We start from the raw sequence: 13875 nt of genomic DNA, 5'->3' as shown, positions 1-13875 counted from the left end.
ACTAGAATTTAAGCAGAAATCCGACAAATATCAAATATCGCTATCGTTAATCGATGACGTATTTATTTTTCGTAACCGCGATTAAACCAAAATTCGAGTTCCATCCTTTCTTATTTTCCTTTCCACGCGAGAAATTCAATATTTCGCGTTAGGAGTTTTAAATTGTAACAATTGCAACGTTATGCTATTGGGAGGTAGTAAATTCCGAACGAATCGGAATTCGTAACTAACGAAGAAACAAAAAGATAAGCGAGAAAAACAATATTCTCTGGGTGCTCGTTCAACTACTCCGCTCGCACGAATATTTTGCTCTTTTACGATCGGTTAGCGCCGCTTTCGTCCCCGCAAATCGTATCGGCTAACGACGCGTACCTACCTGCGTCCGCAATTTTCACCTTTTTTCCCGAACAATTTTTTCTCTTTCTTCTTTTCTTTTTTTCTTTTTCTTAAGTTAAGGTCAACGAAGAAAGAAGACAATCGTCGTAACGAACGTTTGAAGGGATTTGAAAAGTGTGCAGCCAAGAGAAATGGCCGAGGATGAGGAACCGTCGTTGCTTTTACGCTTAAAATCGCTCCAAAAGAGAAAGAAAGGGAGGAAAAAGAAGAAGGATGGATAGATCTTTCAACGCGACGCGTTGAAAGCCATCGCTCGAAAGTCATTTCAGAGTTTTATTCGTCTAACGAGAAGACAACGATTTTCGATCGAAATCGAAGAAGCAGAGTCTTTCATATGCGCGGAGCGTATTCGTTTGACTTTTTTTTCCTCGAGATAAGAAAAAAGGAGGAGGAGAGGGAGCAGGGAAAGGAAGGCGATTGCCACTTAAATCACATCGGATGCGAGAACTGTTTTTTGGCACGGAACGCGATTCGTTTCTACTTTTATTTGGGCTTGCGGCGAAAGAAGCGTGAATGTGAAAAGTCCTTCGGTTGGGAATAAGAATGAGAAAGATTGAAAGGAAAGGAAAGAGGGGGAGGATGAAAAAAAAGAGCGCAAAGAAAAAAGATAGGGGGAACGTCGTTCGACTGACAAACAGATCAATCGCACCTTTATACGGACAGCACGATCTGCCATTTTATCCATCGTCGTCGAGATTTTTCTATCCAACGCGCGAGCATCCCTATTATCTAGCGCATCGTACTATCCAGTGCTGTACTAAGATTTTCGCAATTTTTTGATCCGCAAAATCGGCGATCTATCGTAAATCGCTATTACGAAATCCTAAGAGACATTATCATCGAGAGAATAGGGAATTATATTTATTCGTATTCTTCTATATCGATCCGCGAGCGTTCGTTACGTAACCGAGAAGAAAAGGGTTGATATTCGCGTGCAGCTAATGTACGGATGCACGTGCACGAATAAAGACGCGACGAGGGATATAAGGATGCGCATTATATAAGAAAAATTCGTTCTAAAGCTCGCGAAAGGAATAGGGGAAAGAGGATGAGGAGGATTCGTGGAGAAAAATTGTACGCATTGCGGCGCACAACTTAGCTGGGTTATTCCATCATCGTGTCTTCTGCGTCCTCCACCGTATAAGATCCTCTTCGAATCTTTTTCCTCTTGAAAAAGAGCGCATAGATATCTACATATTCGCGCATCCATATCCACGCGTACCGACTATGTGTGTGTGTGTGTGTAAATATCTACTATATTTTCTCTCAAAGAATCAACTCGGAGGAGGCATCGGATGCAAGCCACTTCTTTCCTTTCCTATTCGCGAATTCAACAAAAATACGACTTCACCTGGCATCCGTCGATACGCTTCGACGGGTCTCGCATAAACGCTCGGCTTTCTTCTCACCTCGAAGGATTCGTCGCATCCCTGACGCAACCCTGACACGCTAGTCGTCGAACTACCATTCCAAATCTTACCTCGTCATGATCTCCAATCTGCTGGCAGCTTTTCCGACAAAAGAATTACGAAAGAATATCGAGGAGACCCCCCCTTCCTCTTTCTTCGTCGTCTGCCAACTTTTTCCATCCTCTTTCTTTTTCGATTATGGTCCAAAGTGAACGCTACTACCATTTCGATTACTATCTTTACGACAAGATGACGGCTATGAGAAAAAAGGTCGATTCTTTAATTGCGCGCATATCTCGACCTGCAGATTTTTCAAGATTACGAAATCTTACATTTGTTCGTCTGGTCTCGTCTGGTCTCGTCTGGTCTCGTCTCGTCTCGGCTCGGACGAATTCTCGAACGATTTTTCAGACTTTACGGAGCGAAATGAAGGGTTCGTTCGGATAAGACCCCCTTTATTTTTCACGACAGAACGAACAGGAATAAAAAACGGCGGCCAAGAAAAATTCCACGGAAAGTACGACCTACGAAAACTCTCGAATAGGCCACATTTTGCTTCCTTACGTTTGTTTCCAAATGAACGATACGATCCCGCTTCGTTCGCGATCGCATTAACACTCCCTCTTTACGGTTTTTATTATTTTCTTATGAAAATTCAGTTTCTCAATTTTTGTATTCACCAGTCGATCAAAAATTGTTCGAAATCTTTGTACAAAGGAAACGAATGATTCTTTCTTAATTAATGTTGCGAAAATTATCGCACGACGCGCAATAGTTATATATAGGAATAATAATAATAGTTTAAAATAGAGAACTTTCTTACTCGAATAAAGCATTAAAGCAAATTCTGCAAATATTTCATCGCGAGTTAATGCGATTAAGAGAAGGGAGAGAAAGGGAGAGAAAGGGAGAGAGAGAGAGAGTGAAAGAATGAAAATTAGACTAGGAACATTTTCCACGTCGATAAACGTAGACAAAGAAGTCCATTGCCGATGCGCCTCGTGTTCGTCTAACCGTTAGAAGTTGATTCACGTTTTTCGATTGTTCGATATTATTTACTTTTTCCCCAATCATCGGAGGAGATACGAGGGAGAAGGAAGGAAAAACGGAGATGAGAAGTGAAAAGAAAAGAAAAGAATGGAAAAGAACAAAAAATGGAAGATAAAGAACGGGCAAAGGAGAGGAATGGAACGTCATATCGATGGGCAACGAAGTTCGCGACTCGACGGAAGTCTTACTCATAACTTTCCATAATTTTCGCGTGGACTTTCTATCGGGATTCCTGCTTTAAATTGCGAACTGATATTGGCATCCCAGAAAATTTACATCGAATAGTTCAGGTCGTTTCGTGCCAGACTTCGAATATATATTAATGAAAGGTTTCTCGAGATTGATACGAAGTACCTCGTTAGTGCGTTATAATTGGCTGCCAGTAGTCGTGTATCTCTCGTCGATGAATAAAAAAAAAAAGAAGAAAAAAGAAGTAAAAAAAAGATAAAATGAATCGAGGAAAACGATATTGTCACATAGGCTTTCTCTTCGGGAACGCGTTTTATGAATATCTATGATTTATACGAGACCAAAACGTGTGACCTTTTACTCGCGTATCGCATATATGATTGTTATAATTATGAAATATATAACAAATACTTTTTGATATTATATTACATATTTTTCAGAATGCGACTGGATTTACGAGAACGCTGATTGCCAGGACGGATGCGTCCTAGCTAGTCCCGGATATCCTGGCCTATATCCGCCAAACATCCGCTGTCGGTATCTCATAACTTCCGGTCCACGAGTTTCTATCGCCATCAACTTTACCGCGGTACTACTTCCGCACAAGTAAGTGGAAATGCGTTTTTCCAAGCGCGAGTCTTCTATTCGCTTTTCTGCGCATCAAGAGTGTCGTTCTGTAGAAATCTAAATACGTTCGTACGTACACGCATACACATAAAACTATACACTTTCGTCGACATCAAAGATAAATATTTTTCAGTAATTATTTCCAACTCTTTATTTCGAGGAGTGCGCAAAAACAAAATTATTCTACGAAACGGCTACGACCCGTAATAAACCAGGTCAGGATTAAAGTACATACGTTCCTCGAGTTATTTGTCAATCGTAAGATCGTATATTTACAGTAATATTTCGCGAATGGAGGAACAGAGAAGGAAATAAATATAATAGATTAAAGACAAAATTGGAACCGCGTCTAAAGAGAGAGAGATAAAGAGAGAGATAAAGAGAGCTCGCTTATTCCAAAGGTGAAATTCCACGCTAAATTACAAAGTGGAGAGAAGAGGTAAGGAGAAAGCAAGGAGGAACACGAACGGGAGGATGAAGAGGAGGATGAAGAGGAGTGCAAAACGTGTCCTTGTCTGTGATATACGCGCGTTTTCACGGCTTTCTCTCGGTTATTCTCCGTGTACTTGTTCAGGCGGCTCGCCCAGCCACGTTCCGGCACTCGTTCTCTTAAAACCCAACCGCTACCGGTTGCTGTAGGCTGTTATGCGACCAATTCAAACTTCCCTGGAGCTAAACAAAGAGTTCTTTAACGACGAGCTTTCTTTCTTTCGGGTGAGACATTTCGAACGAGCCCTTCTGTCCTATCCCTCGATTGAGAACACCCGGTATATAAGTATTTCTTACAAACGTAAAGATTGCTGAAGCCACAAAATTGGGATCGTCGATACAAAATTATATTCTTTTATTTTCTTTTGATACATTTTTCCTATCCATCTAGAAATTCCTTCCGTGTATTCTCGCGTGCATATAAACAGAATTATCTAAATACGTATGGGTTATTACGTACGAAGAAAGATTATTCCAAGCTAGAAAAGAGATGGAAAATCTAACTAACACTTTTGACCTAACCACATTTCATTTAATCGTATATTAAAGTTAACTAACGAACACCCTTTTGCTTATCTCTGTCTCTTGCATCACGTTTATTATGCTGCCGTGTAAATATCTTTTTATAACATTGCATAATTTGGAACTGCAACCAAAGGAACTCGATGCGCAACTTGAGTTAACTTTTTATTCGTAAAAAGGATGTAATATTATCTCTATTTTAAATTTATTTTAAAATAACGCAGAGAATATATATATACATATATGTTTTTTGATAAAACTCTTACAACGAAGATTACAATACCGATGCAAATTTCAGCTTCGTTTCTGCCGGAGAATTTTTTAGAATTTGGACAGTGTTTGACGGATGAAAAAAACCGATTAAATAAATCTATATACCGATGAATATAATTTACAGTTTGAGACATTCCATTCGTACAGTTAAAGTTGCCATAACAGGCGTCATGTGAATTTCGATATATAGCAAATCATGGTTTCGAAGATTTTTGCTAACTTGGTTAGATCTCTCGATTTATTTCGTATTTATTTTTATTCTTTCTCTTTTCCCAACGGTTCAATTAGAAATCGTTTAATATATAATAATAGTCTACGATAATGCTTACGATAGACGAGATTTCGTAACGAATAAATCGAAAGTAATTTTCCAGGCAAAGCTTTGCATATAACCAATTATTCGCGAACCGATTACCAAAGCGGATTGATAACATTATTGAAAGTATTACAATGCAATAGGTTAATAAAGTACTTACTACTTATTTGTAATACTCGCAAACGAGCCAATATTCTTAACGGTTCGAGAGAGTTAAGAGGATTTTTCATCGATCCAAATTCATAAGATAGAAAAATGAGTGTATTTAAAGAAATGATAAATAAATGAATGTATTATATATGTTTGTGTATGTGTACACACTCGTAAGAAAAATGTATTCGCTCGAAAAAAGTTTTCAAAGAGTCAACTCCGCTCGGTGTTTCTCCGAAATTGATAACATTTTAGATGAAAATCGTTCAAAAGGGATTACACGTTTCCCAACGCTTTCTATCTATCGTCGATTTCTTTTCGCGATATCTTCTAAATATCGATCCTCGAGCAATTAACAGGAAGCATAACGGTATTTATTTATTCAAGATCGGTCATTCATCCGTTTGTTTCGTTCGTCTATTATCTATTCTATTTCAGCTATTCTCTTTTCCTTTTTAATTCCTTCCTTTTAATCTCAAACCGACTCTCCTTCATTCTCACTATTCATTTGTCCATGACCAAACTTCCAACCTATTCTTCGTAATCTCGTGTAATTGGTGCATCGCGAATGCAGCCCATTGTCCCAATCCCCTTTATAAGGTTTTTCTTTCAAAAAGAATGGTAGATAACGGATTTATGATCACCAAATTAAAGACAAATGTTCTTTGCTCGACTATTATACTAACGAGAAAGAACTACAAGATATTGGTACCGACGTTGTATATAACAGAATTGTTACCGTCCTCTCGCAAGGATTGAATTTACTACAAAGATGATAGAAAATGAATCGTCTAAGAAACGTTACTATGGAAAACGAGAAGAAAAAGAAGAAGAAATGGGAAGAAAGAGGAGAGAACGTCCCATTCACGTTACTTCGTTGCTTTACGTTGCTATAGTGAAAAAATCTGAAAGGAAAGCGTACTACCTCTCAAAAGTCATTTTAAACATGAACTAGATATTACGATTACCAACCTGATACTACTACTTGAACTTTTTTAAGAAATCACCGTACTATCTCTTTCTCATTCCCCCTCGCGAAGATCTTTTCTTTTTATTTGAAGGGTTCTATCTCGACGATCTTGGAACACGTAACGTAGCTCTTTTCCCATAGAATGACAATGAAAACGAGCGACGATAATAGGCTAACGCGACTTTAAACTTCCAACTCCGTAAGATAATCCACGTCGATGCAAAACGTAATTTGGCAAACATTTCGGCAAACGGGGTTTTTTCCCTCGGGGGCGGGGGGGGTGTGGTCGCGAACGACAAGTCTATTTCCTTCTAACTCCTTTTCTATTACCCTTCTCTTTTCTTTTATTTCTACCTACCATTTTTCCTCGAAAATAAAATTCGAGTAATCAAATAGAAATTATTTGGAACATTTACTTACGGTTACGTCGTTCGTTTTACTTTAATCTCTCGGTATACATGCAAGCTGCTTCTCTTATTTCGCGGTAACAATTTCAAAAGTTTACTCGTTCTCTCTAGACCCCTCTTTTTTTTTCTTTTTCGCAAGAACAAATCGTTAGTATACTATCAAATATTTCTTGTCGGATAAAAATACGGGAACTGCAAACACCGACGGTTTGAATTCTACGAATTCTACAAATCGAGATAAAACTACAGCTTTGTCGGTATCAGAGAGAGAGAGACGAAAAGAGTGAGAGCAACTACGAATACTATTCGGTTTTTACTGTTTTCTCTCTTTCCTGGTTTTTTTTCTTTCTCTCTCTCTCTCTCTCTCTCTCTTGCGCATACTTATAAGCCGACAGTGGATTGACAATCGTAAAAAAGGATCGATAGAATTGCCGTTTTTTCGCATACGGATTATTTGGAAAAAAATATTTGAAATAGCTTTCCTAACGATTTACTTTGTTGTCTGGACAGTTTGTTGCGTATTTGAGTATGGAAATAGTACCGGTAAGAACTTAATTACGAACGGACCGCGAACTTTGTTGTTTCTTATTCCTACCTCCCGACCACCGTGGGGCATTTTCTCGGAATTTTACGAACGCTTGAAATTATGTGGACCACAGCCGCCATCGTGAAAAGAAGCTTATCTCAACATCCAATTGCTAGTTCCGTACCACCCCATTGTCTCATCCAACTCGCGACGAAGAACTTTTCGAATAACGTGCGAGCTCTAAAAGCTCAACCACAAAACAATCCTATCTCTCTTCCTTTCTCTCCTATTCTCCTTTATTTTACTTTAACTATTTTTTCTCCTTTCTTTTTTCGCACCGAAGCTCGTTCACAACTAGCTAGCGTAGACGACAATTTTTCAACGGGAATTCGAGTCAAACGAGCCGTGATAATTCACTACGATCGAATTCTTATCGCTGTTAATGTTAATTTCTACGAAGAGAGGAACAAAATGAGAAAAATGGCGGAACTACATTTTCATCGTAATTGTTTAAAATTTCAATGTAAAAAAGAAAAAACATTTGGAAATTTTGGATCGAAACTCGTTAACGTTATTCGATACTTGTCGCGATATTTAATAGTAGTTATAAATACTTTTCTATTGTATTCGAATAGTAGAACAAATTCGAAATCATATATAATGTATCAGAAATTTCGACGACGAATGTGCGATGATAAAATAAAAAAGGAAAAGAAATCCACTCGAATATTGGAGCAATTGAAAAGAAAAACATTGAAGTGGGTTGGGTTGTATTTCCCCTTTTAACCTCATTCGAATTTATTATTTCAATTCGATGCCAGCTAGATGAGTGAAAAACAGAGGAGACACTTGGTAAGGAAGATCTGCTCTCGTCGTTCTTTTCTAGGTCGACGTCGTGAATGCATGCTGAGAAAAGAAGAATGAAAAAAAAAAAGAAAAGAGAAGGGGTACGATTCCGTTCTCTCATCCATACAAACGTCAGAATTATTCCAACTACATTGGCGAATTCTGAGGCAGCAGCATTTTTTGTCTTATTCCTTTTACACGCGTGTTCGTGTTCTTTCTTTATGTCTTTCCAAGCGCATCTACTTCTTCGATCGTCCTTGACAAGGTACGAAAACATGTCATTTTCCAAACAGGCTTATAGATTGTCATACGACATAACGGCTTCGCGTTCCCCCTGCTACAAATCGAATCTTTGGAGTTACGTGGACGATGTAGGCCAGGCCCAAAATAATGGTTGCACCACGTGTCGTCCTTAACAATTTTCGTCTGCTGGAATTTAATAAGAGCCGCATAAAGTTAGGTCGGATTCCCGTTTATTCGAGACGGCTTTCCACGTACCTGACTATAGAATGTGAGATATGGACGTCCGTGCGCGCGTGTGCGTGCATTTACGCGTTCGTACTAATCTACCTGCAAATAAAACACGGATAATACGGATCGTATGAATTAAATAGAATCGAAATAATGGAAGAAAAAGAAAAAGTAATTTCGAATCGATTAGTAAGAGGAATTTTACTTGGACTGTACAATGACAAAGCCTAATCGATTGTACATTAAAAATTGAAGATTCGCGTATTATCGACTATAGATTCTCATTAGCAGCTAGCGGGTAACCGACGAGCATCAATTAAATTACGCGGTGAGCGCGTTTCGGTAATTAATGAAGTGTCTCGAAAATCGAATTACGGTGCGAGTACCACGACTCTAATTTCACACTCTATCGTAGTAACGTTAACGGAATTAAATCATACCATGGCGCATAAGAACGCAATAATTAACTAATAGCAAAAACAAACGGAATGCCGGTTTCGTACTCGTTCGGCTTATTATTTTAACTACCCGGTAGAATTCGTTGATGTTTTATCGAATCGATATATACGATTCGATTAAAACGAAATCAAAAATAAAAATAAACATCGAGGTCGTAATCGTCGTCGTCGTCGTCGTCGTCGTCTACTATTCGTATAATATCAATTTCACTTTGTCAATTAAAATTGATCAAATTTATAAATGAAAAATTTTCAAATATGCGATTATATAATAAAGAGGTGAAATAATAAGAATCTGAAAAGAATTGGTCGTCCCTCTTGCACACTCTCTCTCTCTTCCTTTTTTCTCGTTTCATTATTTCACTTCCATAAAACATCGGAAATGATAACGAAACGTATCATAACTCGTAAGCTATCATTAAAAAAGAAAGGAGACAAGATTATTTCACGGAGATGCACGATATTATGAGGAGCTTTTACGCTCCACAAGGTTTTCTTTCATTTCGACGCTTCTTCTTCTACCGTTGCTACGACTTAGCGACGTACAAAGATACTTATACGCGAATACCTAAATATACATTTATGTATGTATGTATATACGTATGCTGCTTCTACGATAACAGACAGCACTTACAGCTTTTATATCGTAACGAGTGTTGTATTTGTGTAAAACCGTATAATGCATTAACGCGCGCGCGTACGAATCTACGAATACGAATTTACGTGCCTAATCGCATACGAGTCTTTATCATGGGAAGAAGAAAACCGCGCGTAATCATCCCCCTACGTTCGGACATACTTTATTCGCGATCCGGCCAATCTCGTTTCTGCGAATAATTTCATTTTTTCGAGTCAGTTATGGCCGAGTTTTTTGTCCTCGAGCCAAAGAACATTTTATCCCTCGACTCTTTGACCCTTCGACGGTCGAGCAAACTAAACCACGCCCAGTTTTAATTTGCAAACTGAATACTTTATAATACCGTACTCTCTTTTTTCGATTTTATCTCTCCCTCTTTCTCTCTCCTTTCTTCTTTCTATTTTCCTCTTTTATATCTAGAAAATCAACAACGTCCGCAAATCTGTTGGTATATCCAAAAGCTTTTTATTTCCGCTAATCAACGAAATCCAAGGCAATTTATCTCCTTTTAAGCGTTCGTTCATCCTGCGACGATCTCGTTCCCGCGTAAACTTATAGCCATTTTATTCTCAATGTTTTTGAATTTTATTCCATTTTTATAATTACCGTCGATTCGATAAAATAACGTCCTCCGGTATCACACCGGTACCACCGTACGATCCAAATTTTTCTCAATGTTTTTATTGCGAAAATATATAAATTATTCGTTCGTCCGTTCATTCGTTCGTTTTATGAGTTTCACGAATTTTATAAAATAACAATCGACAATAAACATCACACGATCAGTCCTTTTTTGTTATTTTTGTTCTCTTTCTCTCTCTCTCTCTCTATTCGCCGTTTGTTTTTCCCTTTCTCCATTTCTCTCTATTTTTTCATTCTTTACACGCGTAATATGTACATAGTAATAGAATGTCGGATCCAGTGGACAATTATACGACGTCTACCACTTGCATCCTATGATCACAGTACCCAGGCAATATGGCTTTTGGACTAACTAGGTGTAGCTCTCCCTGCAGGCAGCTTTGCTGCGGTCTGTCCTGAACTCGGAGTCTCGTTACAATATTATGCAGAAACCATCGTGAAACTTCAACATCGTGTCACCTTTATGGAACACGGGAATACTTAAAAACTCTATTATAGTTAGCCCACTATTACTATTAACAACTGCGTGTATTATTAAAGATTTGTGCGCGTATTACGAATAATTTACTTTTTTTCACAAAATTCGCGCAATAATTTAATTTGCGTCAGCCTTCTTGATCTCGTATGAAAAAGCACGTGTATACTTCAAATGTCTATTGTAAACTACGGAAAAACGAAATAAAATCGCACGAGAAAATTAGATAGATATCTTATTTAGGAAAAAAATGATTATTCATTTTGACGATGAAAGAAATTCAAATAGGTACATTCGAATTCGCTGTAATTCCTCGGTAGTTCAGCAAAATAATAGCGGAGAAATCGGATAGTTGCGCGGTAGTATGTGTAACGAGGCGAGACGGTAACACGCACACAGAATGCATACGAGTGAATCGAGGAGGGACAATGATATGCAGTGAAGCGACACTTTCACGGTAGGCAGACTAAAATCGTGCCTCCGATAATATCACGTCGAGCGTTCGACGTAGCCTAGCGAACGGCATAATAGGGAACGGCATTATCCAACCTATTTATCCAAGGGTTTATATCTTCTCTATTTTTCTGCAGGAAAAAGAAAATCATCATTTTTACCGTTAAACTCGACAAAAATTCGTCATTACGCGAACTTTTATCTTTCCATTGAAATCCTAAAGATTCGCGAGAAGTCGCATTCGGGCCAGTAATAATCTTTCCTTTTAAATCGTTTATCGCGGTTGCCATCTTTTTATTGCCCGCCATTATCAACTAAACGAGGAATTTTTTTCGAACAAATAGAGAGAGAGAAAAGTGTAGGGTCAATCGTTTGATTCAATTATCTTCGACTTTTCTCTAACTTTTCTAAAGGTGCTCTACTCCTCCTTTTTTTTCTCACCCTCTCTATCTATCGATCTATCTATCTATCTATCTATCTATCTATCTATCTATCTATCTATTTTTTTCCTTCTTACTACCCTTTACTACATCGCGCAGGAATGGAAATATCTGTCAAAGCTGTCAGCCGATAATCGAGGTACTTTGCATTTTCCTTCATTTCGAGGAGAATTCAGCTGGATTGGAAAAGCAGAGAGAGAGAGAGAGGGAAACGAACGGAAAATGTTTCTGTCGTTACGACGAGAGAGAGGAAGTGAGAAATCGATAACAATAGGAACGGGGTAGCAAGAGAGGAGTCGAGTGGTAGTTCAGTTATTTAAATCGTCGCGACAGCTGATTGGTCAAAGCAATGTAAATGCTCTTCTCTTCCTTCGAGCTATTATTTTCTTCCTTTTCTGTTCCTTCTTTAGGTTCTTCTCCTTACCAGCACACCTACCACGACAATTTGGCTAATGCGATCCTCACCTGAGGGTCTGACAGCGATTTCGATGGTAGTTTGAAAAAGATGTTGAAAAAGAAAGAGAGAGAGAAGGTCCTTCGACGAATCCTTCCAAACCTTAGCCCATCCCTCCGTTAAACTATCAGACGTATTGATTTATATCCTCTGGTCCCTGATCTGATTGTGAGAAAAGGATAAAATGTGATCGTGACTTGTTTCTCTCCGATACATTAAATACACCGTGTATATATGTATATGTATACGCAAAAAAAAGAAGGAAGGAAATAAGGAATAACTGTGGTTACGTCTAAGAAAATTGATAGACGGATTACGAGTAAATCCACGGGTAAGAATTAATAGGATACATTTTTCCTATTCGTAGAAATTTCGTTATCTTCGTCTTGGAATAGCTAAGATGATAAGATCTTAAAGGATAATTTAACGAAAGTGCGTTAGTATCATTAAGGATTAATCCATCGAGTTGGAAGGTTTTTAAGTAGAACGATTTTACGTGAAAAAAATTTGATGGTTTTCTTTACGGCCGCATTATTTGCGAGAAATAACATAAGAGAGAGAGAGAGAGAGAGAGGAAAAGGAAATGAATATTCAAAGAACATAAAAACGTTGAAAACTAATGGACAATAATGAATTGCGAAATGGACATGTATATATGTATATATACTTAAGAGTATATAAAACGAGTAATTTATATTATAAGTGCTTTCTATTATTTTTTTATCCGGACGATAATCGTGGCAGTTTAGCGAACAGGAAAAATAATTATACTTTATTACTATTTGAAAATGTAATACTCTCGAACCATGTGGAAAGATTCCAGAGAGAAAAGTATTCGTTTAGTATAAATTTTTGTTTCTCTTCTTCTTTATATCGCTTCTCCTCCATTATTTTTTCGTGGTCTGCGTAATCATCCCTTCTATCCGTTCTAAAAGATCGTATTAAAAAAAAAAAAGAAGAAAAAAAGAAGTAGAATCCATCTCTTTGGCAACCATGGATGGCTGGCCTGGCTTGTAGGCAACAAAATTAATTGAAAATGCTGCCTTGCGGACGTAATTTAATATAAAGGCAAAAAAAATGTATAAGGATTGAGAAAGAATGCTTCGAAAATAATCTGAAAATTGAGCGTGGCCTTAATAAGAGTCAACGAGGGAGAAAAGGGGGAGAAAAGGGGGAGAGGATGAAAGAGATAAAAAGAACGATCCCCCTTTCTTTTTTAGTCAAAGGGAAAAAGGATAAAGCGCATACGAATGATAAGGACAACTATTGGACACTTTGTCTATGCTCGCGAGTAATCGTCCGATTTTATTAAGACCCCTACGTTGAATGGAGTCGATGTCGAAAAAGCGAAAGAGTAGTGGTAGAAAAAAAAGAAAAAAGGGAAGAAGAAGAAGAAGAAATAGCTTAAGTAACGACGAGAGATAAAGAACGTAATCCTAGGTCTCTCTGGACGGCACGAAATATCAAACTGGCAGCATCTGGGAGATTGCGGCTGATAACTGAATTCCGAAAAGACTACCGGCGTGTCCCGGGCTCGTGGAACCTTTTTCTACCTTCTTTCGTCCTCGTTTATCCTATATTCGCGGAACGTTGGAACTCGATCCAACGGGAGAGAAAATAAAAGTAAAAATAGCGCACCGGAACTGAGCAATCCTTGAAATTCCTTCCTACTTTC

The 13875-nt window shown here is 38.1% G+C and overlaps 1 protein-coding gene across 2 annotated transcripts in view; it reads left to right on the top strand.

The window, feature by feature from the left end:
- Nucleotides 1–13875, top strand: part of LOC122518410 — a 128316-nt gene that overhangs the window by 88398 nt on the left and 26043 nt on the right. For both annotated transcript variants that reach the window (XM_043637335.1, XM_043637336.1), the window contains exon 7: nt 3485–3650. In XM_043637335.1, coding sequence (XP_043493270.1) covers nt 3485–3650 — 166 coding nt within the window. The remainder of the gene's footprint in view (nt 1–3484; nt 3651–13875) is intronic.

The sequence above is a fragment of the Polistes fuscatus genome, unplaced genomic scaffold (assembly GCF_010416935.1).
Source record: "Polistes fuscatus isolate 324 unplaced genomic scaffold, CU_Pfus_HIC Scaffold24, whole genome shotgun sequence".
NCBI lineage: Eukaryota > Metazoa > Arthropoda > Insecta > Hymenoptera > Vespidae > Polistes > Polistes fuscatus.
The sequence above is the reverse complement of the archived record's forward strand: the minus strand, read 5'-3'. Positions and strand labels throughout refer to the sequence as shown.